This window comes from Tyto alba, unplaced genomic scaffold, assembly GCF_018691265.1.
Source record: "Tyto alba isolate M040663 unplaced genomic scaffold, T.alba_DEE_v4.0 Super-Scaffold_22, whole genome shotgun sequence".
NCBI classification, from domain to species: Eukaryota; Metazoa; Chordata; class Aves; order Strigiformes; family Tytonidae; genus Tyto; species Tyto alba.
In genome coordinates, this window is record NW_024881296.1 from 6,703,984 (window position 1) to 6,727,740 (window position 23,757).

General features: G+C 38.4%; 1 protein-coding gene across 2 annotated transcripts in view; it reads left to right on the plus strand.

The window, feature by feature from the left end:
- The window catches only part of DISC1 (DISC1 scaffold protein), a 185,945-nt gene that overhangs the window by 59,764 nt on the left and 102,424 nt on the right, over window positions 1-23,757 (plus strand). For both annotated transcript variants that reach the window (XM_033009509.2, XM_033009516.1), the window contains exons 6-8: window positions 3,487-3,541; window positions 8,091-8,193; window positions 20,628-20,816. In XM_033009509.2, the coding sequence (XP_032865400.1) occupies window positions 3,487-3,541; window positions 8,091-8,193; window positions 20,628-20,816 (347 nt within the window). The remainder of the gene's footprint in view (window positions 1-3,486; window positions 3,542-8,090; window positions 8,194-20,627; window positions 20,817-23,757) is intronic.

Consider the following 23,757-nt stretch of genomic DNA (forward strand, 5'->3'; position numbering starts at 1 on the left):
ATGATAAGCCCGCATGGCCATCTGCCAGGATAAAGAAATTGCACAGGATGTATAGATTGTGATTGGTTCTGCAAGTGTTAAAAACCTTTCTTTTCCTGTATTTAGTCAGTTAAATTTGCATTAATTGAATTCCTGTCTTATTCTAGTCCTTCCATCAGCTGGGTCAAGAACTTTTGCTTTCTCTGTGATGGATTTAGCTTATACTGAATTTGAGAAGTAACTTCTAAATGGTCCTTATAATACATTTCAGAGACTGTGAGGACAAGAAGTCAAATTCTTGATTAGCTGTTCTGCCAGAGAAGAATAGTAATGAGTCAAAACTAGGGGCATCTTCCTAGGCAAGAATTTAGTGTTATTCCAATGAGCTCTTTTTAGAGCTATTTTCCCTGGAAATAATAAGTAAAGCAACTTTTAAGAAGACAGAATACCCCACTTAAAATGATATATGATACTCCAGGGTGGTGGTAAAAGAAAATACTATTTCTGCTTCAAGTCACATGTAACAGATCATGGCTGTTAAAGCCCTTTGTAGATAGAATGAATCTGTATTGACTGCCTGGTTTCTCTTGTGGGTCATTAGCTTGTCAGTTAATTGGAAAGCTTGTGAGGGGCTTCTCCGTGACGGTGTTTTGTTGTAGAAGAAAACAACCCAGGAATAAACTTAGTTAAAAGCTGTTCATAGTTGGTAACTATGGCTGTTTCGTACGTGGTTTTTGAATGCTGCCTGTGAATTGTATGATGGGCTAATCTCTAAAAGGGATAAAAGGATTCCTACGGTATTGCTCTGTAGGCTAACAAGGATTCGAAGCAGGATGCTACTGTGAAATTCATGTTAGAAATAATACTGATACACTTGTTAAGAGTCTACATGAATGCTGTAACTGTAACAAAAGGATTCTTTAGATTCAAGCCTGTGGTTAATGTGACTATCACTGGCTTGAGTGAAAAATGATGGTTTACTAATGGTATTCTTTATTGATACGTCAGATTAATGTAAAATTCTTTTTAAACTATAGTTCTGCTGTAATTGAAATGGCAGTATTGCAATTCCTTATTTATTTTTCAGTGACTTGATAGATGCTCATAAAAAAAAGAAATCTGAGTATAAAGAGGGTGTTTTCTCCCACTCCAGCACCTGGACCTGAAAGTCTGCGTGAGCTTGTGCATCCTTGTTAGGAATACAGATTCTACAGCTGGATCTTAGTTTGTAATGCTGTTTGGATGTATGGTTTAAAAAGAAATTAAAAATTGATCTCTCTTCCTGTTACATGTGTGAGTTCTGCAGAGGAGTGAAATGTTGTATGAACCTGGGGGGTTTTCTGTGAGGAAAGTAAACAGATAAGAGCAAAGGCACATGGAAGAGATTTGTTAAATAGAGGTGCCATCTTTATACTGTTGTTCTTCTGGCTATAACTGCACTTTACATTTTAGCATGGCCTGGGCCTTTAGAATTGAATTTTATAAGGCAGTTTCGGAACAATTGGCTCAGTCACCCATTATTCATTCAATTACACACCATATCCTTGCTGCTCCCTGTTGACATCTGTACACAAAGCCTAGCTCTTTTTTACATAACCTGACCAGCTCAGATACCGCTTGTGGGAGATCCTGAAAGCCACTGGGAGCTCCAGAGCCTGAGAAAAGAAATGGCTAAATAGTTCATTCCCTCTGGCATGCCTAGAGGCAGGCAGGAAGCTAATAATGGCATCATTACACATGTAATATTTTGTGTTTTGCCCACATATTGCTGTAGAAAAGGGAGAAATTGGAGACTGCTATGTGGGAAATGTTGTTAAAACACTTTTACATAGCTAGCCAGCTGCATTTATGTTTGTTGCCTTGAACAGGCATCGATTTACACTGTCATGAGCTATTTCTGAGGGAGCTGGCTCATCTGGAGCTGGAGGGACCCCCATGTGCTTGGATGGTAATGGGGTGACTGGTCTTGCTGGGCTGGAGATTGAAAAGGTGTGTGCTTCATGAAGCAGAGTGTTAGGGAAAGCAATGAAAATAGCTGTCTTGTTAATGTGATTAAATGATACACTGGACAGCTGAATTCTACCTCTGAGGCTGTCTCACTCCTGTGCGCAGCTGGACGAGATGGTCTAGCCAGCCTTTCTGTAGGTGGTCAGTAACTGAGTGCAAGTCCAACTTCATGTGCTTTGGGGTTCAGACTTACATAAATGTTGACTCTTGAATTGGGTCTCATTAAGTGCTCTGCTTGAAAAATACGAAGGAGCAAGTTCTCAAAAGAAAACTGAAATGCATGGCAGTAGGAAGCAGGGACTGCGTACATGTCAAAATGGGCACTTGGTCTTAATGTGCTTTTTGAATAAGGGACTTGTGTTTCTTCCACCTGTAAAATGAATACAATGGTGCCTTATCTTGCAAGAGTATCGCTGAAATCCAAGGATGCTTCTGAAGTGTTTGGATAATTCAGTGCCAAACACTAAAGAAAAGCTCAGAAATAAATTAATAGTACCTTATTTGGGAAGATTATCAGCAGTAGGCCTTGAAGGAAGTACAGTTTTTATAACACAGCTAAAAGGAAGAATTGAAATGCTGCTTGTGGGGAGCGATGATGGTCCTGTCCAGTGAATTGAGTTGTCTGACAGAAAAGAAAATAGTGTGTGATAAACTAATTGAACACTGTATAAAAGTGTATGCCTGTTAAGTTAGGAGGGAGGGAAATATTAAAGTTGCAACAACAATCTCTATACTAAATCTTAATGTTTGATTTGACTTGAATTTTTGAAATTTATGATAAAAATGCAGCTTGAGATTTTATTTACAAGCACCAAAGGCACAGGTTTCCGTTATGTTCAGTAATAGCAAAATACTAAACCTACCTATTTTTATATGTGGAAAAAAACCTTGAATTTGTTCATATAAGCATGGACGATGCCTCAGTTTCATCCCACCTTTGAATCAGTTTGGTACAAATATTTTGTAGGTTTTTATTAAGCTAACAAACTGAGTAGTGATATTTCATGTAAAATTACTGTGAGAACAAGTGACTAGAGTTGAACTTTTCCTGCCAGATTTGGAAACCGGGTTGTAAGAGGATAGTTAACTGCAAACTCTTAGTGTCAGAAGCACCTTTGTGTTAGGTGTTTGGATGGTAGCCTAGAAAAGCACCAGTCCTGGGTACTTCTGGGAACTTCTGAGATATTATGGTTACACAAATAATTGTATTTCAAATGGTAAGTAAAAAGCATATAAACTCATCAGTGAAGAACTGTAAAGCTAGTGTATGAACAGTTTTGCAAACAAACAGGATTAAGTGGGTAGAAATTGGGTGGAAAAAATACTGGTTAGTCACTATCAACACTGAAACCAAATATATAGATTTTATCCTTTTATTGGCTCTTTTGTGTTAGTATGAGTCATCTTAAAGCCTTTGTGCTTCCATGTGAAAATATGGCTTGTGTAGCAGACCATGATGAGCAGAGGTGATCAACTTTATTTTATTTTAATCCCTTCTAGCCTTCAGGAAAAAGAACAAACCTTCAGCAGGTCCATTAAAGAAACTACTGCCAAAGTAAGTACGTCAGTTTCCAGTTCTTCAGAGTATTTAGAGAAGCAGATAATAGCTTGCATTTTAATAAATTGTTTGTGTTTTAGAAAGTTGTTTTGTGGTGTTTATTCTAAATAGATTTTGCATGTAAATATTTTTAAACATATGCTCCAAAAAAAAAAAAAAACCAAACCCACAAAAAACCCCCCAATTTATATTTGTACAGGCCACAGAGATTATGCTTAAGGAAGCAGATGGAGGAATTTATTGTTTCTTGGCTTATGTTTAGTAGTGATCAGTCTCCTCACTCGTCTCTATTTAGGAACAGACTCCTTACCTTCATGAAATTAAAGTGAACCCTGCTCACAGCTGAATGTTTTTACTCTTAATTCAGAGGTTCTTACTTTCCTAGCTGACTGGTTTCCTTGGTGTGAAGGAAGAGCATAAATAAAGTATCTCTTCTTCCCGCCCTTTCACTGATAATAAACTAGCAATCTAATTCTCATCCGCCTTTAAAAATACAAAGAAAAGTGATGTGGCATATTTAGCATACCTTCGGTTTCTGACCAGAGGTTAATGCTTTTCCTTTAATTTTTTTATTTCTCATGGCCTCCTTCCAAGAAGGAGAATACTAAACTTTTTATTTTAGAATGCCACCGAGCATCTTTGCTTCAGGAGCGCTCTAGGAAAAAAAGGTCTGTCTATTGTAGCTAATTCATATAGGTCTATATGGAACTGGGAGTGGAAAATATTTCTGGGTTTTCACAAGTAATGAATTTATACTCTCAAGTTTATTTTTCATGTTCTTTCTCTAATAGCACTCATCAAAATTAGTGAAAACTTTATCCTCTATAATGTATTGATCCTAGATACCTTGACTAGCACTTTCAGCATGCACTGTTAAAAAGACCATTAAAGACTGCATCTCAATACCCCTCCCTCCTCCTCATTTATATTGAGCTTATTCTCCTCTATTCCTTGCTTATGCACACATCTTGGGAAAAAATAGTATAGACCATTATAACATGATGCTCCTCCCTGTATTTTTTTTAAATGCTATGAATAAAGTATCAAGGAAAAGTTTGTAATTGACCTACAGCTCCTCTACTAAAATGAATGAGACATTCAGTACCTCAGAGTGATGTGTTGTTTGAAGCTATCTGCAAACTAAAACATAAGTTACAGATTTTTTTCTCCCCTGAAAATGTGTGCTGCTTGAAGTTTTATTTATAACCTTAGTATCTAGAGACTTTTTCAATAAGAGCTGAGACATTGGGTAACAATTGAGAAGTCTGTGAGGTAGAATTCCACAGCCTGTTTGTTTGTTTAAAAATTCAATAGATAAAATATTATTTTAATTTCATTCCATTCGTATGTGGTGGCTTTTCTTTATTAGAGAAGATAAATAGGAAGCACGTAATGAGACTCCTCCAAATCATTCATTATTTTATTTGTTCAAGTTGACTCATCCTATTATTTTCTTCTCAAACTGAATAGAGCTAGTCTTTTAAACCTTTTCATTGTATGGGGAAAACACCGCTTTGTCAAAGGTCTTTTCCTTCCCTCTGTGTCACTAGTATTTATATGGCCTTTTCTGCCTCTTCTGTGTTGTTTTCAGCTGAAGCTGCAAAAGCTTAGATTAGCACGTTAATGAAGAGAGCAATCTCCCTTATCCACCACCTTTTTGCTAATAGCAAGATTGTGCTATATGGAAGATCCAGCTGGGCTGTCCTTTTCTTCAAGTAGTGTAAAGAGAATTTTTCTTTATTTTCCAATGTGCTGTTGTAAAGCAATGTGAAGGTTACTCAAAATTCATTTTTTTTCTTGAAATGGTTGGAGGAAGAGTAAATTTCAGTGCTTTATTCAGCATCCTTGTCCCTGTTTCTGCTGCTTTAGATTAACATCATATGCTGGCAAGATGGAAGAGGATGACAATGGGCAAATTTACTTTTGATATTTTGCTGCTTTTCACCTTGATTCCACCTGTCTTTGCTAACCAGCATCCTGCTGGTTTCAGATAGACTGCTTTTCTGAGTAGTGTATATGTGTCTGAACACAGATCTGTAGGGTATATTCCTAAACAAGAGCCTTTTTTGTTGTTGTTGGCTTGAAAAGTTTGAAAGTCTGCTTCAAAAAAGACCTGCAAACCACTGAAGAGGATTTTTAAATAGATACGGTAATATTTGGCTGTAAAGAACTCTGATACTGAAAGGGAGATTTTTTTAGACTTGGAACGCGTTGGTCCCTGTGGGCTACAGCAGAGCTGGTCACTGGGAACGGGGAAGGGGCATCACTGGGGCCACAGTCACAGGTGCTGGTGATCAGACGGGTTAGGGGAGGATGGTGGGTTTTCTGGGAGCAAAGGAGGAGGCTGGCTTTGTGCGTGTTCATCATCTTTGATAGCCAAGAAATAACCTCAGTAGCTGAGTAAACTACTGTAATGAATAATGGTAGCTGTTATTAAGATAAAATAATTAGAAAAAAATAAAAGAATTAGAGCTTGTAGAGTAGAACTGATGTAATGTTGAAGCAGTGCTGTTGGTTTAGAGGATGTTATATTATTTTGCCTTTCCCTGCTGCTCATTTAGTTTTGTCGAACTATGGCATATGATAGCTGTGAAGATTAATGTTGTTCGTTTATCTATAGAATGCATGTAACATAGATACAAGCAAAGGCTTGGTAACATCCTTATCTCAAGTTCCAGAAGAATTATCTATGCAAGCTAGAGGAACTTCCTTTCAGTCTCTGGTCCCTGAATTTGGTCCATTAATAAAGAATGCCAGTGAGCTTCGTTCTGACAGTAGTGTTTACAAAGTGGACAGTGTTCAATAGAAACTGATTAAACCTCCCAGCTTATTTTGCATAATTGCCAAACAGCTGTCTACTGGTAATGACTTTAAGTTACTACCAGCATGGGATATATTCATGCAGTTTTCCTGGAGCTGAAAGATTCCCCATCTAATTGCAATTCACTGAGCCGTTCAGTACTCCTAAAGGGAGAGTGCTGCTTTGAAAAAAGTCATTAAAAACTTTCAGATTTATTTTGGAGATGTGAGACAGAAATGGCCTTTGGGTTCTTTGGGCATGTTTGTTCACCTCTGACAGGTTTGGGTTTTTTTAAAACGTTTTAAGTGAATTAGCAGACAAGACACTTAGAAGGGGGGTACTGAAATAAGGTGAAGTATCTTGGAATTGAAAAATTATAATAGGTCCAGAAGTGATGAGATCTATGTGTTTTTAAATTAATAGGAGGACTCTGAAGTCTTTAGATAGTAGCAGTTATGGCTTGGAGGATAGTTTTGTTGACTCAAGAAAAAAATATGACCCATTTATGGTTAACAGATGCTCTCAGATAAAGCAAGAGGATATTATCAATTTAAAAGGACTTACAGTTAGTGTTGCATCTGAATTATGATACTTCAATTGTACAAACAGATAAGCTATTAGAGCTGTAAGGCTTTTGCTCTTAAGTGATAGCTGTGTTTCTGTTAATAAACATGGTATACGCACACTTGTTTTTTTTTTGGTGGGTGTGTGTGTGGGGGAGTCAGGGAGGTCAGGGAAACTTTCCTCTGGAGATTTCATTTCACATCTCATCTCTTCACAACTGGCCTATGCCTCTCTTGACTATTTCTTTACCCTTTGTTCCAATGAATGCAATGTCCGCTACAATTTTAATCAAGTGTTTGATGTCTGCATTCAGAACAAGATCAAGATATTTGCCTTAACTTGACAAGGGACTTTTCTGTTTGCTCATTTTGCTTTCCTTCAAAAATGATGCAATATGGAGTAAGAACCAACATTTTTGAATATGTGGGAATTCTGTGAATTGTGTATGCTGTATAAGGTCCTTCTGAGGTGGTAATGTACACTTAAATGTAAAGTATAGAAAGAGTTGAACTTTCTTTCTTTTTTTTTCTCCTGTCTTTCTCCATGTTTCTAATACCAGTCCTGATCGATTGCTGAAGGAACTTCCAGTTAAAAAGATAAAAAAGAGAGAGAGGAGGAGTCATAAAGCTGAACCCCAGTCAGCTGTGTCTCCTGATTGTGAAACAACGTACAGTATGGAGCTAGTATAGCCTTATTTATTGCCTCTGCAAATAATTAATGATGGCTGCTTTGCCTTTTTTTTTTTTCAGTTAAGATGTGTGGCATGGTATATTTTGTATAAAAATTGCTGTACATTCTGTATTATGACATCTTGAACTCCAAACAGTGGCTTATTTATGCTCCACTCCAGGCATCAATGTTAATGCTAAAATTGTACAGAATTTGTAAGATGGCCTTTCTTCTATGTGCAGTCTCAGCATCTAATAGTGAAATGCTGTCTGTCATGCAGGTAGCTAATGGTCATACTGTTCCCTATTTTTATAATAGAATGTGTGGCAAAGCCTGGAAATTTTAATTCATGTTGGGTATTTCTGTAAAGGCATCACTTTTTATTAAGCTTCTTCACATTGCTTTAGGATGTTATGTCTTGTCTATAAACCAAGAACATTTGAAGCCCTGTTTAAATTGCCTTATACTTTTACATGAATGAATTATATATCATGGCTGTCTGCCTCAATCTAGGTTTGTACGAGTCAGAAACTCTGCAGTACTTTGAGGAGGAAAGTGAGTGATATTGAGACTCAACTACCAGCTCTACTTGAAGCCAAAATGCTGGCTGTTTCGGGTAAGTTTTAAGTGATGAGGAGGACTAATGTTGATGAATGGTATGTTAGAGCAGTTGTTGACCTTTTCATAGCTAAGCCTTCTTAGGAAAAGTCATTGATGTGCACATGTCTAGATCCCTTGAAGGCAAGGCATGACAAGTCTGGCCAAACCAGCCTGTCTTGTGTTAAGGTACTGCAGGCCCCTCTCCATGGCTGGGAACTACTAGCAAAGTGGATGCTGCGTGGTAGGCAGTAAACATGCAAACAACATGATATTTTTCCAGAGGTGAAATTGATAAATAATTATCAATTATTATTTTGTAAGTCCAGTTTCCTGGACCTTACAAGTTAGATGCCTAGAGCTCTCTAGCTAAAGGCATAAATTTACAACAAAGGTATAATAATTACAAGTGTGGCTTTAAAATGGAATACAATAATTGGCAGCTTCTGCTGTTCAGATCATTAAACAACTAACGTTGGCAGCAAAAGAGCGATTTGGTCCTTGGTGCACTCGTGCATGTTATTTACAACCAGTAAAACACTGAAATGTGATTACAGAGCCTGATACATAACCGCTTTACATGCCACTTACTTGGGATTACTGCACTGTTCACTAAGGAAAAAAAAAGCAAAGCGCAGTTCTGTCTCTTAAGTTTGAAGAGGTGATTTTTCTATTTCAGCAAATTGTTTGCAGATGTGTAAGTAGGTGTCTCTTTGCTAGACACCTGCCTCAGAGAGGCAGCTGAATAGGAGGGAATGTAGACTTGGGCAGAAGGAATTTTCCCATGTTACACCAAGTAAAGAAAGGGTAGTGTTTTTTTAATACGTGTTAAGGTGACATGTTGTAGCTATCTGTTGGTGATTTACCTTCTCAATTAGATACAAGAAGCTACTACCAGCACACATAAATTATTTTAAAATGAAACCTTGTGCCGTTTCACATGTTTTGTTTGCCAGGAGTGTATAACGTCAGACTAGAGCAAAATCCTAAAGGAAATTAAAGACCCAGTCTTGTATTGGTGCTGAGCATGCTCAATTTCCTTGCTTCTCATAACTCCTGTTTGAAATGGAAACCTCTGTTTCTGTGTCCACCTGCGAGAGGTAAACTGAGCAAAACCCCCTTCTCTGCCCGTGGGCTGTTTGAATGTAGGTAATTTTCTTGCTTTCAGAAACAGAGTCAAAGTTTTCCCCAGCCATTTTATGACTTTCCTGAGAACAAAATAGCCCATTAACTGGACATGCGATTGCTTCATGCTGCCAGTAGGAAGTAGTTGGCCAGAAGAGATGTACCTCAGTCTGACTCTTTGAGAGAGTAAATGACAACTTGAGGGCGATTTCCAAAACATTCATAACAATATTCTGTACTTGTTAGCTCTTAAAGGTTGCTTGTTTCAGGAATTACTTCAAAAGACAATTTAATGCTGATGTTTCTAGAAACTGTTTTCATAGTACTGTGACTATGATTGCCTTTCTGTGCTTTTTAAGAAGTGTCAGTGCTATTTTGTAGTACAGATAAACATCACTGTTTCTTTTTTTTTATTCTTAATCTGGGAAAAAAAAAATTCTTACTTCAGGGATTTTTAATGACTGTGAATGGTACAATCCTAAATTGTTACTAAAGCAAAATTCTGGAGGGAACTGATTGAAAATCCAGGATGAAAGGTAATTTGGTGACAGTGGATACTGTAATTTTTTTACCGCATTGCAAGATATGGATACATTTACTTGATGCAATGACACTTGTTTATGTTAAAGGCAGAGTGATATGTGGAGGATACATGGGAAATATAGGAATTAAATAATTGGTGGTCTGGAGACCTGAAAGTGTTAAAAAAAAAAAAAAAAAAAGGAAAATATTTTAGTCTTAGAGCATGAAAAAAATAAAATCAGAAAAGGCAGGATGCACAATGAATCGCAACTAGAAGAGAAGCAAGTCAGGAAGAAAAGATTTGGTAATGCAGAAGAGGAAAGAGGAAGGAAGAGATAAAAATAGCTTGCTTTTTTTTTTTTTTTTTTTTACTTAACAAGGCGAAAACAGTGAGCAGTGGATAATATAGAAAAGTCTGAATTATTCAGTTTCTGTGTATTCCTGTGTTAGGCATAAATGAATGACACCTCTTAAATAAGGCATGGTTAAGAAGTAGGTCTTAACCTTTTAAATACTGGTTAAAATTTAAGCAAGATACTGCATGCATGTATCCCCTGAACTGTCAGGCATCTAATAGAATATGCTAGTGAACAGCTTGGATATATTAAATTGATAGAAGGCGAGAGAGTCTTCAGTTGTATAATACACAATTATGCAAGGACAGCCTTGGAATAGTATGAAATTTAAAGGGAGTTACAGGGTATGTATAAATATGTAGTAATAATAAAGTTTGGTGGTCATAGTTAGAGATTTTCATTTATTCTGGAAGCATCAGGCCAAGGATAAATGTCTGTTACTTCTGCTTTTTTACCGTAGCAGTTTGATCATTCATTCAGACGATTTCCTCAAGCAACAGTATTAATGGATGCTGAGAAAACTGTTTTTCTCTAAACAGATGTTGCATCATTTTTGTTTAATGTAGCATTTTCTTTGAGGAAGCAGTCAGAGTTAAGTGATTTTGGAACAGTGTCAAAGCAAAAAGGTAACTAAATGCAGTTGCACACATCTGGATTCATGTATCTCAAAAGTTGTTAGATGATCTTAAGAATATAGTTATTAAGTGTTACATTAGCTTGTAGAGCTTATGTGTGATGATGTGGAAAGCATGATATATACCTCAGCCTTTAGTGGCTACCTTGATAGCTTCAGACAACATTAATCTTCTATGTGAACTATACTTTCTCTTCCAAACACATTGATTTACAGTATTGGTGTATTTGCACTAAAAAATGTAAGAATATAACGGATCTTGTTTTGATAGAAAAACACCACAGTAAATGCAATGTAAGCATAACAATTGTATTAGTTCTTTCAATACTTTGGATTTTGAGACTGTATGTATCATAAACAATACTGTAAAGATGTAAGAGTCAGTGCTACATATGTAAGCATCTTTCTATTATTTCCTCCTTGGGAGAAGTGTAAAATTAAATTTGGAGGAGAAAGAACGAAGGTACGTGAATCTCTGGATTATTGAAGGCCATAGAATAAATACAGTAGATTAATTAAATCCTAATGATATTTCATATAGGGAAAAAAAAAAAAAAAAAACAAAAAAACAAAAAAAAAAAAACCAACACCAAAACACAAAAAACCCACCACACCCATACTTAAATGTTCAAGAGGTATTTCTGGCAACACTTACAATTCAGATCCTTTATATCAAAAACTCCCTTCTGATTGGCATTTGCCTGTTGTGATAAATAACTTGCAGTTAATACTCCTAAGATGCTAGTCCAGAATTTTTCTCTGAACATAATTAGTAGGATCTTATTATATTGTTCACAGTTTTTAAATCAGTAGCTTTAGCTAATTATAGCTAGCAAGTACTCCTGATTGCATGAGATGTTACTGTTGACATACACATTTGTAAATACTTATCGATGAAATCTTATGGTTTAGCATTTAGTGTGGTTTTTTTTTTTGTTTGGTTGTTTTTTTTTAAATTGAAACAAAACACCTTAATGTCAGTGCTTAGAAACCTACATGTGATTATAATAACAGTTCCTTCTTACATTCGCTCTTAACATGCTTATAAAAAATTTCTTACCAGTTATGGGAGAACATGGCAGTACATGATACTCTATTCTTTCTGTTAGCATTGTGTGACTATTTAGCGTGAAATTTTGGAGGGGAATAAGTTGCAGATGAAATAATACTAAACCAGTAAGAAAATTAAAATAGGGCAATATGTAAGCAAGTGTGAATGTAATGGTAGAAATATTATTAAATTTTATTTTCCTACTTTGGGCTGTTTTGCAGGAGAGCAAATCATATGTGAGAAATGGTTTGTTTCTCTTTTCCTTAGTGAGAAAATAATCTGGTAATAGGGAGGATGTAAACTAAAATGAATTTGTAGTCATCATTTCATCAGTTTTCTATATTTGAATAAAATAGGTTGTTTGATTATATTTTTACAATGTCTTCATAGACTCTGAGAACTCTTTTTTCCTATTGAGAATGCGTAATAGCATGAGACTAGATAGTCAGTGAGTGGCTAGCAAGGAGCTAAGCAGATGTGAATGAAATACTGAATTAATTATGTAGTTATGAGGTGCGTGTCATTAACTTGCCTTATGTCTTTGCAAATACAAATTAGATCCAAACACAGAAGTTAGGATGGGATGACTGGTAAGCAGTTAAAAAAAAAAAAATTCTGATCTTAAAACTGTCTATACCAGTAAAAGATCATGTGTCATCATCCTATAATTAGCACTATTTCTCTTTCATTAAATATCTGCAAGTGGGAGCTGCTTGGAAATACTGTTGTGGGATGATTTCCAGCAGTACAATGAGAAGGGCTTTTTCCTTATGTCAGTGTAGAACTGTAGTTTATAAAAAGCATGGCATAAATACTAGATACCATATTTTCACAAAACTTAATGCTAGGACTGTTGCCTCTTTGCCTGCTCTTTGATGCTCATTTAGGGAAGTTCTGCATGGCTGAGAAAGCCACTGTAACAAGACAACCCCAGGTTTCCAGCTTTAATGCTAAGCATTCCTGTTGGCAATGAGTGTGTTAGAGAGGGGACGGAGCAGTCAGGCTGGAAGATGCCAGTGCGGGCTGAAGGATATTTTCAGACATCTGTGCGTTTTGCTAAAGTGGATGTCTTGTTTTCATGCCTGTGCTGTATTCTGTCATATCATGCAGAAATATATATGTGCATGAAGTTCTTAACATGGTGTTGAGATCTTCCCCAGCCACGCTACATACAGCTCTCAATTTGTCTTTTGCCTTTCGTTGGAAGGCAGTGGTGGTCCTGTTGTTGTTTCTGGGTTTTTTTGTGTGGTTTTTTTTTTTGTTTGTTTGCTTGTTTGTTTTCTGTTTCCGAGAACTGTTGCTTGGTAACAGTTGGAGAATTTGCCTAGTCTTAGAGGCAAAAATACCAATGCCTCTTTGTGCCTTCTCATGAAGGCTTAGTTTTTTAATGATTGGAGACTGATAGAGGTCTGTGTTTTGTCAGATGACATAGCTAGTTCCCTACTTTCAGATTCTTGTTTCCAGCGGAGGTCTGGGTTGATGGATCAGAGGCATATTGAGATTAATTCCTCTTCATGCCCGTATCGCAATGTCTGGCTCCAGCATACAATGCTGTGTATTGGCATGTCTTCCCACAAAAGTCACTTTATGCTCCATGAAGTAAAATTTGCCAGAGTGTATTGGTGCAAGTGATGTACTTATTGGCAAGCCTATTAACTCATTTAAATAATGCCAGTGAGCCCCCCAAACTCTCAGTCAGTCACACAGATCTCAGACAGCTATGCTATTTGTCTTTTTCACTCATTTCCAAATGAGACTCCTGGATGTTACTTGCTTTCAGTGAACTTCAGGGATAATTTGTTGTAGCTGAAGTTCCAGCATATGTGACAAGACAGCAGAAAATCACTGATTCTGTTGCAGAAGTCAGTCAGTCAGTCATGTAACAACTTTTCTTCTCTCCTGTTACCTGAGCTGCCATCCCTGGAGTGGGAGAGAAGGTTGAGTAATCTCTTTGGCAGTTTTTTTTATTCCCAGGGTTTTTTCCTCAAAGGAGAAGTGTTAGATGGGGAGGGCTGTGAAGGTGTTTTGGTTTAGGCCTGGTTGGCAGCCAACCACAATGCAGCAGCTCTCTCTCCCTTCCCCTCCGGCAATGAGAAGGGACAGAGAGCCAGGCTTGGGGTTCGAGATAGGACTGGGATGGGGAAAAATCCCCCTTTTATGATCACGAGCAAAAGGCAGACTCGTTAGGGGAAGAAAAAAAAGAACATACATTTATTACAGACACTAACAACACATAACAGAGTAGGACAGTGAGAAGCATTGCCACATCTTGAGAACACCTTCCCCCCACCCCTCCCTTCTTCCCGGGCTCAGCTCTGCTCCCGATATCTCCACCTCCTCCCCCAGTGGCGCAGGGGCAGGGAATGGGGGGTGCAGTCAGCGCTGCCACTTCCTTCATCTTCGGTGAGGGGAGTGTCCGGAACTTGTTCCTCCTGCTCCATCGTGGTCCCCCTCTCACAGGAGACAGTCCTCCACAAACTTTCTCCAACATGAATTCCTCCCATGGGCCGCAGCGTTCCCCACACTGCTCCGTCATGGGTCACTAACTTCCTCTGACTGGATTCCCTCCCACGGCTGCAGCCCTTCCCGAGCTGCTCCGGTGTGGGACTCCCCCGCATGCTGCAATCCTCCCAGCGCTGAATTACAGCAGTGGGGCTACCTTTTCCCATGAGACCCCGGCCTTCTTCGGGCACAGAACCTTGTTCAGGCAAGCAGGAGCCACAGGCCATAAATCAATGTCTGCTCCACCGTAGATCTTCGGGGGGGGGCCGCCCTGCCGTCTCACCACAGGATACAGGGGGGTCTCTGCTCTGGCACACCTCCCCCCTCCTTTCTTCCTCCATTCCTCCACTGACCTTGGTGTTCATGCAGCTGCAGCAACTCCTCCTTACCAGTCCCACTGCCCGTCACCACGTCCCTTCTTAAATACGTTATCGCAGAGGCGCAGCCGATTGGCTCAATTTCCCAAACAGAAGTGGAGCTGACTTGGAGCTGGGGGAGCTTCGAGAAGCTTCTTACAGGGGGCCACCCCGATAGCCCCCTCCCCTGCCACCAAAAAACTCCACCACTCACTCAACCCAGGACAGAAGGGAAGGTGTTTTCGCCCCATGGAAAGTCTGCTGTGGTCTGGAGGGGATGTGAGAAAACCCCTGTGTGGTCTGTGGAAGGAGGGAGGCAGTTATGTTCCTCTTTCCACTGACCAGGGAGCCAAAGTGATAAACCTCTGAACCTCAGCATGTGCACTTTAGGTGCCTAAACCTAGGTGGCGTGAATATTTCTCTCCCTGATCTTTCTATGGTCTTCTTTACTGGCCTGGTTAGTAAAATGGAGGGTGATGATTTCATGCAGCCATCAAGATCGTGGAGATCAGGTCTGGGCTGTTTTCCCATGTCCCTTCCTCTCCACTGGTAGTGGTAGTGAGTGGAGGCAAAGGCAGGAGAGAGAGGAGATGTAAAAGAACCAGAGATTGAAAGGCATAAGGTGAGGGGGAAGGGATTATGTAGGGAAGCCCCTGTGAACACGTGTCTGTGCTATTGGGTGACCCTTGAGCCTTGGAGTCACTTTCAGTCGGGCATCCTTTACCATGTTGAAAGAGGATTATACATGACTTGCAACAACCATTTCTTGGCTAATGCACATAGTACATTGCTGGGACTAACATCCTCCTGGGCTATACTCATCACCCCCAGTGCAGGCATTTGAGAACATTCACCAGTAGCTGTTGCTTCTTGGAACAGGTTATGTTTCAGTATTGCTGAATTTTCCAAACATCTACATTTTTCTTCAGGGTTTTTGTGCCTTTTCTCATTGATAATTTTCATTTGAGCTTTTGAGTTGTTATTACTGATTTAAAATTTTGTTGTTGTTGGGTTCAGTCTGGGTACAAGAGGCTTTCTGTGGCAGAGAATTCCTCCTATAAATGTATGTCTGTGGGGTCTCTTGCCTGCCTCTAGATGGATTTTCTTACTTTACCTTTCAGAATCACATCAATCATTCAGTAGCATTATGCTTCATAAAAGTGTTGGCACATGTTATTGCTTAAAAACTATAGTTGTGATTCAGATATGCTGAAATTCTGTAACATGTTTCAGGAGATGGTAGACTGTCCATCATTTGCTATTTGCTTTTTTTTCAAAGTTGGAAACACACTGGCAGTGCTTCCAAAATCTTACATTTCTGTCATGTTTTTAGCTTTTTCCTTTGTGAGCAGCTGAATGATATTTATTTTCTTCAGTTTCTGTTCTGGTGTTGGAATCAGTTTGTATTCTCATTAATCACAAGGTGGAAGATTTTCAGCCTTGAATTTCAGTGCCATTGATAAATACCACGGTGGCAAATGCCTTAAGCTAAAATGTAAATTTTCACTTTCTTATATATTATTAAAGGTAATGTTAGTCTATGAAGAATTGGCTTATAGATAATGATAAATGATGACCAGTCTATTCTTTCCTACATGAAAGCCAATGTCCAATATATGCTTTACTGTAATGCAAAAACTGCTCCTTTCCTTGTACTACAAGGAACATAGTTTCAGAAGGGATGGGACGTACCTCTCTGCTTCACGTATGAATAATGGAAACTATGAGTGTATGTAATTTCTGGCATAAATATGAGGAAAAAGTGGGAATAAAAGAGTTGTGAGCCATTAACTTTGTCTTGTATTTTAAGGAGAAATATTTAACAAAGCTTAAATAGTAACACATTTGTTGGGTTTAATAAAAGTGGGACACATTTCAAACCATATTTTTAGTTAACTTATTGCTGGCAAATGGTAGCAAAATAATATGTTAGTTTGAGGCTTCTAAATGGGCAACAGTCTGCCCAATACAGTAAAATCTTACAATGAGCTGTTATAATGGACATGAGTTTGTGGCATGTAACTATGTATAAAGAAAATATACTTGGTATGCAGAGCACTATTTAGCTGTAGCACATAGCCATACAAGTGAAATTTTGGGAAGAGAGGAAAATAAGGTTAATATAGTATTTATATTTACAGTGAATAAAAGCAATTATATAACTACTTTGTGCCTTGGGATAACTTAAAAAAATAAAATACAATTTGGGTTGTTTGCTTGATTTGGCTGGTACTTTTGGCCTTAACAGCAAGCCATTGGAGCTTACCTGATGTCACTATCTGTAGAGAGCTGGGAATGAAGGATGTATGTGAGGAGAGATCCCCAGAGGGCAAGATTAAGGAGGAAGCTTAAATGAGGTTTTTGTTGCTGTTGTTTGAGAGAGGGAATTAGCATTACCCTTAAGTTACGTGTACATATTTGGCTCCTTATGACAGTGTACTGCAAGTCTATGTCACTCAACCTAATCAGAGCACTGGATACTTTGAATTATCTGGAAAGTGAAAAATACAACTTTCTAGTGTTGAACTTGGCTGAACTGATTGTACTTCTACAAGTACATGTGAAACAATTTCAGATTTTATTATAATTCCAACTTTACTTCACAGTTATTCTTCCCCTTCCTCACTCCGCCATTTTATCCAAGCACTGTTGATTTCCATGTATTTATTCCAGTTGAAATGGGATGGATTTAAGATATTGATAGAGCAACAGACTTTCTAGCCTGGACATTTATAAACAGTTTTCTGAACTTGTGGGTTTCCCCACTCAGTGTGCCAGTTTGTGCCCAGTGTGTTTATATGATCATGTATGCAGTGGCTAAAATTGCACATTACTAGTAAGGATCCTTCAGTCCCCTTCATAGAATCCCTGTCTCACTTCTTGGTTTAGACCAGAAACTTAGCTTTGGTCTTAGACTATTAATTCCTTAGTTTTGTTGTGTCTGTACAGATTTTCTGAGTGACCATTAGAATCAGTGATTTTTAAGTTTCCTGGGAAGAGTTAGGACTGACTTTATCTAATGATAAATAAATGACAGACTCTATTTAATCTCCCAGCAGTTATGGCTATATAAAACATAGCTCTGAGTGGTTGACAAAGTAACAGTTAATGTGTTCACTTAGGCAAAATAATTATTTTATCATCAAAAGGAGGAATTTTAATATTTTCAGGATATTAGCAGAGTAAAATATTTTGACACATGTCTTCAGAGTGTTTCTACTGCATCCAGTGTGACTTTGTCTCTTAACAAACAAAAAACCCCGGGAAGGCATGTTTTTTAACGCTGACAGCTAGGGATTATATATCAATATTTAAATCAACCTTCTTACGGCATTTAGAAAGAAGTTATTTTGGTTGCTGTGATTGAGGTCACTGATGGCACTTGTGGGGCATGAGTTTGTATATTCTCTTCTGAATTTTCACTGCAGACTTCCAGACATTTCTGGTGTCACGGGGGAGCTGCATCAGGCAGATTTGGCTTTTGGGTATGTATATTTGATGCCATTTCCTCATAGCCTCAGTTTTGATATAAACTTCCCCGCTGGGAATTGAGATCCATTCAATATGTATAAAACTTTCATATGTAATATCATGCCTTTTTCCTTGCTGTCTTCTGAAATGTAAGAGCAGGCTCTGGATCCTAATGAAGAATCTCTTGCCTTCATGTTTTATTAAGGCCAAGGATGATGCTTGGGATGAGTTCAAGTGAAGTAAAGGGGTGCTGTTTAATTTGTAAGACTTGTTGCCTTAGAAGCATCTGAATCTCTGCCATTTTTCCAGTGATGGTGTCTTGCTTATCTTGCTGCTGTGTTTTGCTCATTTGGAAACACGTGACAGATTAAGATAATAAAATTTGTGCTGTTGTTTCCCAATAAGTGCACTAGTAAGCCATAAGATCCTACTGTTTGTAAAGCACATTTATAGTCATTTAGTTGTATAATTCTTTGCAAGGTAGAACTGGCAAACAGGAGTTTAGCTGAGAATTAGAAATAAGGGAGTTTGGAACTCTTAAAAAGAAACAAAAAAGGTTCAGCTTTAACCAAGGAAAAGGGGTTGGCTGAAACTACCATAGCCTTGTGACTAAATTAAAAATAAAATCAAACAAGGCTACCATACTTAGTAATGTTTAATCTTTAAATCTGATTTGATACAGTCTTTTCCAAAATTTTGTAAAGTGCAGTCTCCCTTTGGTACACCTGTCCTCACATGGCCACTTGAGTTTGCAACAGCATCTTTCCTCCAGGAGGATGGTTGTAATTATTTGCTGGAAGTGCTTCCCTTCACTTTTATGCTTGGGATGAATGAAGCTGCTCTTGGCAGCTGGTGGTGGTTTGCTGTCCTCTGACCGCAGTGTAAATACCTCCATCCTATTCTTACTCCCCTGTCCTGAAAGAACGGAACAGCAGCCAAACCATTCCTAAGACTTTGTGACTAACACTTTTGAGACATCAAGTAAAAAGGATGCAATGCCACAATTTATAATACTCTGATATGGATTTGATGTTTTGGATTATGTCTTAATTTTCTAAAATAAACTTTTAAATTGATCTGTTATGTATAAGCAACAACTTATTATATTCCTGAAAAAAAAGCAGCAGATCACCTTTCTATCTGAGTAATGCAGGCGGTACTATAAAGTCATTTCAGGAGTCTAAAGTTATTGCACATGTTTCAGAAACTGATGAGATATCTTATATGTGTGACTGGATGTGCTTTACATTAATATTTGCTTCAAGGATAAATTTTCCAAGTGCCTTTAGTTACTAGATACCTGTACTTATTAGATCATGCCACCAAATTTTTGCTAAGGTAGTTTATAGATCTTGTGTTAGAGATCTTTTGTCTTATATTGGGCAAATCTACATGGAAATTAATTTTGTCGAGTAGTCTTTAGATTACAGTGGGTTTTTTGTGTTTTTTTTTTTTCTCTCTTCCCCCCCTTCCGCCCCCCCAGCCAAGTAGATGAGTTGTTGAAAAGACACAGGTACAGCTGTATACATTTAACATTGTAAGAGTTACTCTACTTCTGTTTAAAAATTTTTTAATAGCTGAGCATCTCAATGTCATCATGCATTTATACTGAAGACTTCTCTGTGTAGTAAGGAAATGTTCCTCTCCAAATTCTTACAAAAATGGTTTTCAGAAAGGTTAAGTGGGCAGATGTTACTTGGCTACACTGTAAACTATTTGCGAGTTGGACTTTTGCCTCCAGGTCCCTGTCCAAAGGAGACAAACATTTTTAAAAACTCCAGAGCAGTGTGAGCTGGTGATACTGAGGTATTCTGCCCATTCAGGGAGAGCCGGAAGTGGAAAGTTTTGACTTTTAAATATGTTCTCTCAGATGGTCTTTGCACAGGGTGCATGCCATTTAAGAGATGCAACATGTCCTTTATAAACAACCTTCTGATGCTTGTTATGAATAATGGTGTAGTGCTGCTTTGTTCAAGGAGGAAATACTTCAGGGTCTAGCAGGCTGATAGCATCTATTTCAAAAGTATTGTGAGTTGAGGTGTCCTCCAAAACAGGAAAATGGTCTGACAGATCACACCGCAATGATCAATGAATTACAGTATGACATTTTCTGAAGTGTGGACTTTAGAAAAATGTTTTCTCCAAAAATGTAAATTGTATCAATAATAAAAGTCTATTTCTGTGTGTATAAGTTAAATGTGCTACAATTATGATTCTTTTTGTACTATGTTAATGAAATGGATGCTTGCAAAGCAGGTTGGTTGTTTTGGTTTGGTTTTTTTTTTCCCCTTTTTTTTCCAAAATTGGTCTATCAGTTGCTGTTGGGAAGTATAATTGCTTAATTTCCCTTGTTTGTTCTGTAACCTACTGATGTTGCAAGTGTCTGCTTCATTGTCCCTTTCCTCTCTCTTCCCCCTGCCCCCACAAAACATGCAGGAAGTAATTTCGGTACTGCAAAGGACCTGACAGAAGAAATCAGATCATTAGCATCTGAGAAGGAGGGGCTGGAAAGACTTCTCAATGAACTGTTGGTTCTGAGTGCCAGAAATGTCCGAAAATTAGAGAGAATTAAAGATGATTACACCAGACTGAAACAAGAACTTGAACAAGGAGAGGCTGCCTTTGGTAAGTAGTTCACACTCTGTTACAGCTTTTGCTCAGTTATGAATGCCTGGAAGTCTGCTGGGTTTGATGAACTATCCTACATTTCATAAAATGTATGGATTTTTCTGGGGAAGGTTTGACCGGGAGCAATATGGTCTCAGCTGTTTCCTCTGGAGGGTGGGGGGAGAAGGGATATTCCAGCAATATGCAACTTTTGGAGATCTATCTTCGCCCAGTTCTTAAAAACATTATTTTCTAAGCCCACTTTTGTAATAATGATGCTGATGCTGTGCATTTGTTCACATACAGAGAAACATATGTAGTCTTTTATGTGGAAGCAGTACATGCAGTTGGCTGTCACAATAGAACGATATTTAGTATATGTAACTAAATGTTTAGTATATGTAACATATTTGGTGATGAGTCAGAACATATAAGGTAGAAATCTGAACCAGGATGCCTGGTTCTGAAGGCAAGAGTTCTCTTTGTAAATTTATGCTTGAGAGAGAGTTTAAACAACTTGCCAAACACAGCTCACCTGTAACTATAAGCAGCATGCTTGGGTTGTAGTGTCACTGTGGAATTGGGAAAGTTCTATACAATTACTGGGAAAGCTACTGACAACAAAATAGCAAAGACGTTCCTAGATTTGGCTTATTTTTTCTGCTGTACCTGCTCCTGAAGTTAAGCAGCTGAAGTGGCCTTGCTGCTTGATTAAATGAAAAGGCTGAATAACATTTAATTGACTACAAATGTACAGTTGCTAGTTACCTCTAAACAGCTAAGTATAAATCGGAGAGTTGCTTTAAAGCTCTGGTGGTTTGAAATGTCTTTCCTTTTTCAGAATCTTATGAGTAGTAGGTTGGTTGGAGAGGAAAGTGCCCCTGTTTTAAAAGTGTATGAAGCTTCTTCATAGGCAAGTGGATGGGCAAGAGCTATTTTAGAAACAAAAAGTTTTGCAGGCAACAGAATACGTCAAAGACAATATTTTAAAGATGCATGGAGGAATATATATATTTACACTCACACTCTACTAGATAAGAACTTTAGTAAAACTAGATGGTTACAAATTTTAAAAAATTATTCCTCCAAGTAGTGCATTGTTACCTAAGCTGTGTGATTTAAACCCACATCAGGCAATACTTCCTCATTGCTTAGATTTGCAGTGAGTTGAAGGGGAATGAATTCTGACTTCCCAATCTGTTCATTTTTTCAGTTCTTTGTTTCTAGGACAATTAAACTTCCTGTAATACACGTTTACCTCTCGTTTGTATTTTTCTTCAGCAAGGTTTTAAACAAAACCTGTGTAAAACTGTTGCTGAAGCAACAGAATTGGTTGCAGTTCACAGATTCTTTTTTTCTCCTTTGCATTTATGTAGCTGTAATGAGGTGTCTTCTTGGTCTGATTTCTCCTGTCCTACAATTTATGAAAATAAATAGCAAAATACTGGGTATTTACTATGTGGATTGTTCTTTTAATTTACTGTGATTCTGTAGGTGTAAGGAGAAATTTATCTGTGTGTAAATTAAAACTCAAACACATACTAGTCAGAGATACATAAATTGAAATCTGAGATCTTGCCTTTTCCTTGTCCCTGCCCTCTTGCATGTAATCTACACCATTTTCTCCTTTAACAAATGGAAACTCACTTAGATTTGACAACACCAGCATGACTTTGATACCAAGACATTTAACTGAATAAAAGCCCTCTGATACTCTGGAAAATAGTAGACAGATTGTATCTTAAAGATGGCATCCACTTCTACGAACCAGTTGTTAGCTTGTACAGTACTTTCATGTTTGTGGAATAAACCGTAAACAATCGGGATACCACTTCATTACTGTTGGTTTTTGCTGCTGTCCAAAAGAACTGGAGATAATGGTGTTGGCCTTGTCTGTGCTATGAAAGGTGTGATTTGCGTTGGGGCAGCTGAGCTGACTTACTGCACAGCCTCAGGCTTTGGGGGTTCATTTAAGCCGGTAAAATTTGTGTTGCTGCTGAGGCGAGTGGTTTTGCCTTTTCCTCCTGTTCCTGCCCCATCCCATACGCCAGGTCAGGGCTGACCAGAAACCTGATGTGAGCGGGGCGTTAGCACACCTGTGAGGTCCACCAGCCCGTGCTGGGAGTGTCGGCCTGGGCGTAAGGGACACAGCAGCGGTGGGGGGCTTGTGATGGGGAATGTGTTGACCCGCTTCTGTCTGGCAGGAAAATGGCTCCTAAAATGCTTCTGCTGCTTGAGCCAGAAGTGCAGCATGGGCTCAGCTGCTTTGTGCTGTGGGTTAAATTAGTGTGAGCGGTTGGTCCCGTTGCTTGGTGCACCCCATTCCTTGTTAGCTTGACCTCTCTCTTTAGCTACGAGCCGGGGAGAGAAATACTTCTCCATCTAACTCGACTAACTGAGCGTGTTACTGTCCTCTGGCTTTCTCTGCTATTTGTCTGCCCAGAGTTCATTAGGGAGCCCTTCAGGCCAAATTAGCCATGCTAACTTAAACAGTGAAAATGAACTGGGCTAGGCTGGCAGATCCATGTCCTGGTGTGCAGTAGGGATGTACCTGCAATTCTCCTTGCAGCACAGTTGTGCTACGCTTTGGCTCAACTCTTTATGAAATAGGTGTCCATCCATAAACTAAACATAGGTTACTGAAAGTAATGTAGAGAAAGAGGTCCCTTAAGCTTCCCATATTTGAAGGTTTATGCTGCTTTAAATAAGTTAGTGGGCGTGTATGTCTTCAAGTGTAGAAAGGAAATGCTTCCATTTTCTCCAGGAAAGGTAATGGGGTTGACTGGAGCTGTTGTCTCCTCTCATTCTTGCTTTTGTGTTGTTTCCAGGGAACAATATTCTTTCTCTGCATCAGGAGACCTCCCTCTTTTTGTAATATAACACCTTTAGACTTTCTGCAGAGGTATTTCTACATCATCTGGTACTTGAACCAGATCAGAACTTGAACATCTTTTGTACC